The 1,862-nt window shown below is 52.3% G+C and overlaps 1 protein-coding gene across 1 annotated transcript in view; it reads left to right on the plus strand.

Moving 5' to 3' along the window:
- The first annotated feature begins 355 nt into the window (after nucleotides 1–355).
- ZP3 (zona pellucida glycoprotein 3) overlaps nucleotides 356–1,862 on the plus strand; it is a 7,781-nt gene continuing 6,274 nt past the window's right edge. The window contains exon 1 of the mRNA XM_011371553.1: nucleotides 356–661. Coding sequence (XP_011369855.1) covers nucleotides 356–661 — 306 coding nt within the window. The remainder of the gene's footprint in view (nucleotides 662–1,862) is intronic.

Consider the following 1,862-nt stretch of genomic DNA (forward strand, 5'->3'; position numbering starts at 1 on the left):
ACACGGAGTGGAAGTAGAAAGGGATGAGAAATTATAACTGACCAGGCTGCCAGCCCATGCTTCTCAAATTTTAACGTAAATATAAATCACTTGGGGAGATAGCAAAAAAAAACCCAAACAGATTCTGACTCTGTGGTCTGGGGATGGTCTGAGAGCCTGCATCATTTCTAACAAGCTCCAGGTGATGCCCATGCTGTAGCAGAGGGTGGGCACTTTGAGCAGTAAGGGCCTTGCCAACTAAATTGTTGGGGAAGAGAAGCAGGTGGGAGCCCAGGTGTGAATGGCCATCATCCAGGGTATAAGACAGCGGGTGGTGGCTGCCCAGCAGTTACCAGTGGGAGTATTTGCAGGCATCATGGTGCTGCGCTATGGGCTTTTCATCTGCCTTCTGCTCTGGGGAGGAACAGAACTGTGCTACCCCCAGCCCCTCTGGCAGGGTGGGGCCCACCGCTTCCTTCCCTCTAAGCCACCCCTAGTGGTGGAGTGTCTGGAGGCCCAGCTTGTGGTCACTGTCAGCAAAGACCTTTTTGGCACTGGGAAACTCATCAGGCCTACAGACCTCACCCTGGGCCCTGAGGGCTGTGAGCCCCTGGCCTCTATGGACACAGATGATGTGGTCACATTTGAGGTCGGGCTACACGAATGTGGCAACACCGTGCAGGTGAGGCTTAGGTCTCCTTGGTGGTCCTGGCTTTGTTGGGAGGACATGGGAGATGGCCAGTGGTGGGGAGTGTGGATGCAGAGCCGGTGTGAGGGGGTCTAGGGCAGCTGCCTTTTACTTGTGGGGTAGAATGGTGGAGCAGCTGAGGCTTGAAGCTGGGGATCAGTATGGGGTGAGTTGGAGGAAGCTCTTGGATCTAGTTGCTGAAGTTAGTCCGGAGAGGCAGTGAACTTTGGCTCAGACCCCCATTCTGATTCCTGTGGACTTAAACCTCTGGAGATCATCCAAGAGTGATGTGGCCCATGGGGGATGTGAGGATAACCCTGAAGGTGGCCTGGCACTTGCTGGGGGCCCTAGAAACTTGTATGAAAGAGGTCAACTTTGACACCTCAAAGCCCAGAAGTAATCGCCCCAAGAATACAGAATTTTGGCCTCTCAGTTGGGATTAATAGTTTAAAGCCTTGAACTAAAAGTAGTGAGTCAAGGACAATAGGACCACCTCTGTTGAAGTTCTTAAAGACTCACAGGGCCCCTGGGGGCAGCCTCAAGTTGGGGGAGGTGCTTAAGGTGGGAGGTGTGTGCAGGAGGAGAGCTAAGTAGTCCAGCCAGACCACTTCCCTCAAGTTGGGGGAGAGACATATACAGTGAGTCCTCACTTAACGTTGTTGATAGGTTCTGTGACTTTAAGCAAAATGATGTATGGTGAAACCAATTTCACCGTAGGCTAACGGATACAAATGAGAGTAAGTTTCTAGGCCATTCATCAGTGTTACAACGAAACTGCTATACTCGGACTACAAAGAGGGGACCTTCCAGCAAGGCAGGGCTGGCCTGGGCACAGGTCCCTAGCTGGTCCATAATCCCCTAGACCAACTTCCTGCTGCCCCACAGAGAACCTGTCTTCTCACCTATTATGGGGCCCCCGCTCTTGCCCACCTGGCTGTGGACTCAGATCTCAGTAGTTTGGCTGAGACCGGATGAGCCTAGTCCCTGGAGCCCTCCACCAAAGTTCTGGTCTTAGGTGTGGCTCCCAAGGTTTACCTTGAGGCTCTTGGCCCCTTGTATCCCTGGGGAGAAGCGGGGCCAGAGAGGTGCAGGAGTTATTCAGGGAATTATTCTAGCTTAGTAAATCTCAAACCTTGTGCATTAGACTCAGCTGAGGGCTTTTAAAAATCCTGATGCCCATATCCTAAACCAAGTC

Source organism: Pteropus vampyrus, unplaced genomic scaffold (assembly GCF_000151845.1).
Source record: "Pteropus vampyrus isolate Shadow unplaced genomic scaffold, Pvam_2.0 Scaffold193, whole genome shotgun sequence".
In the NCBI taxonomy this organism is placed as follows: Eukaryota; Metazoa; Chordata; class Mammalia; order Chiroptera; family Pteropodidae; genus Pteropus; species Pteropus vampyrus.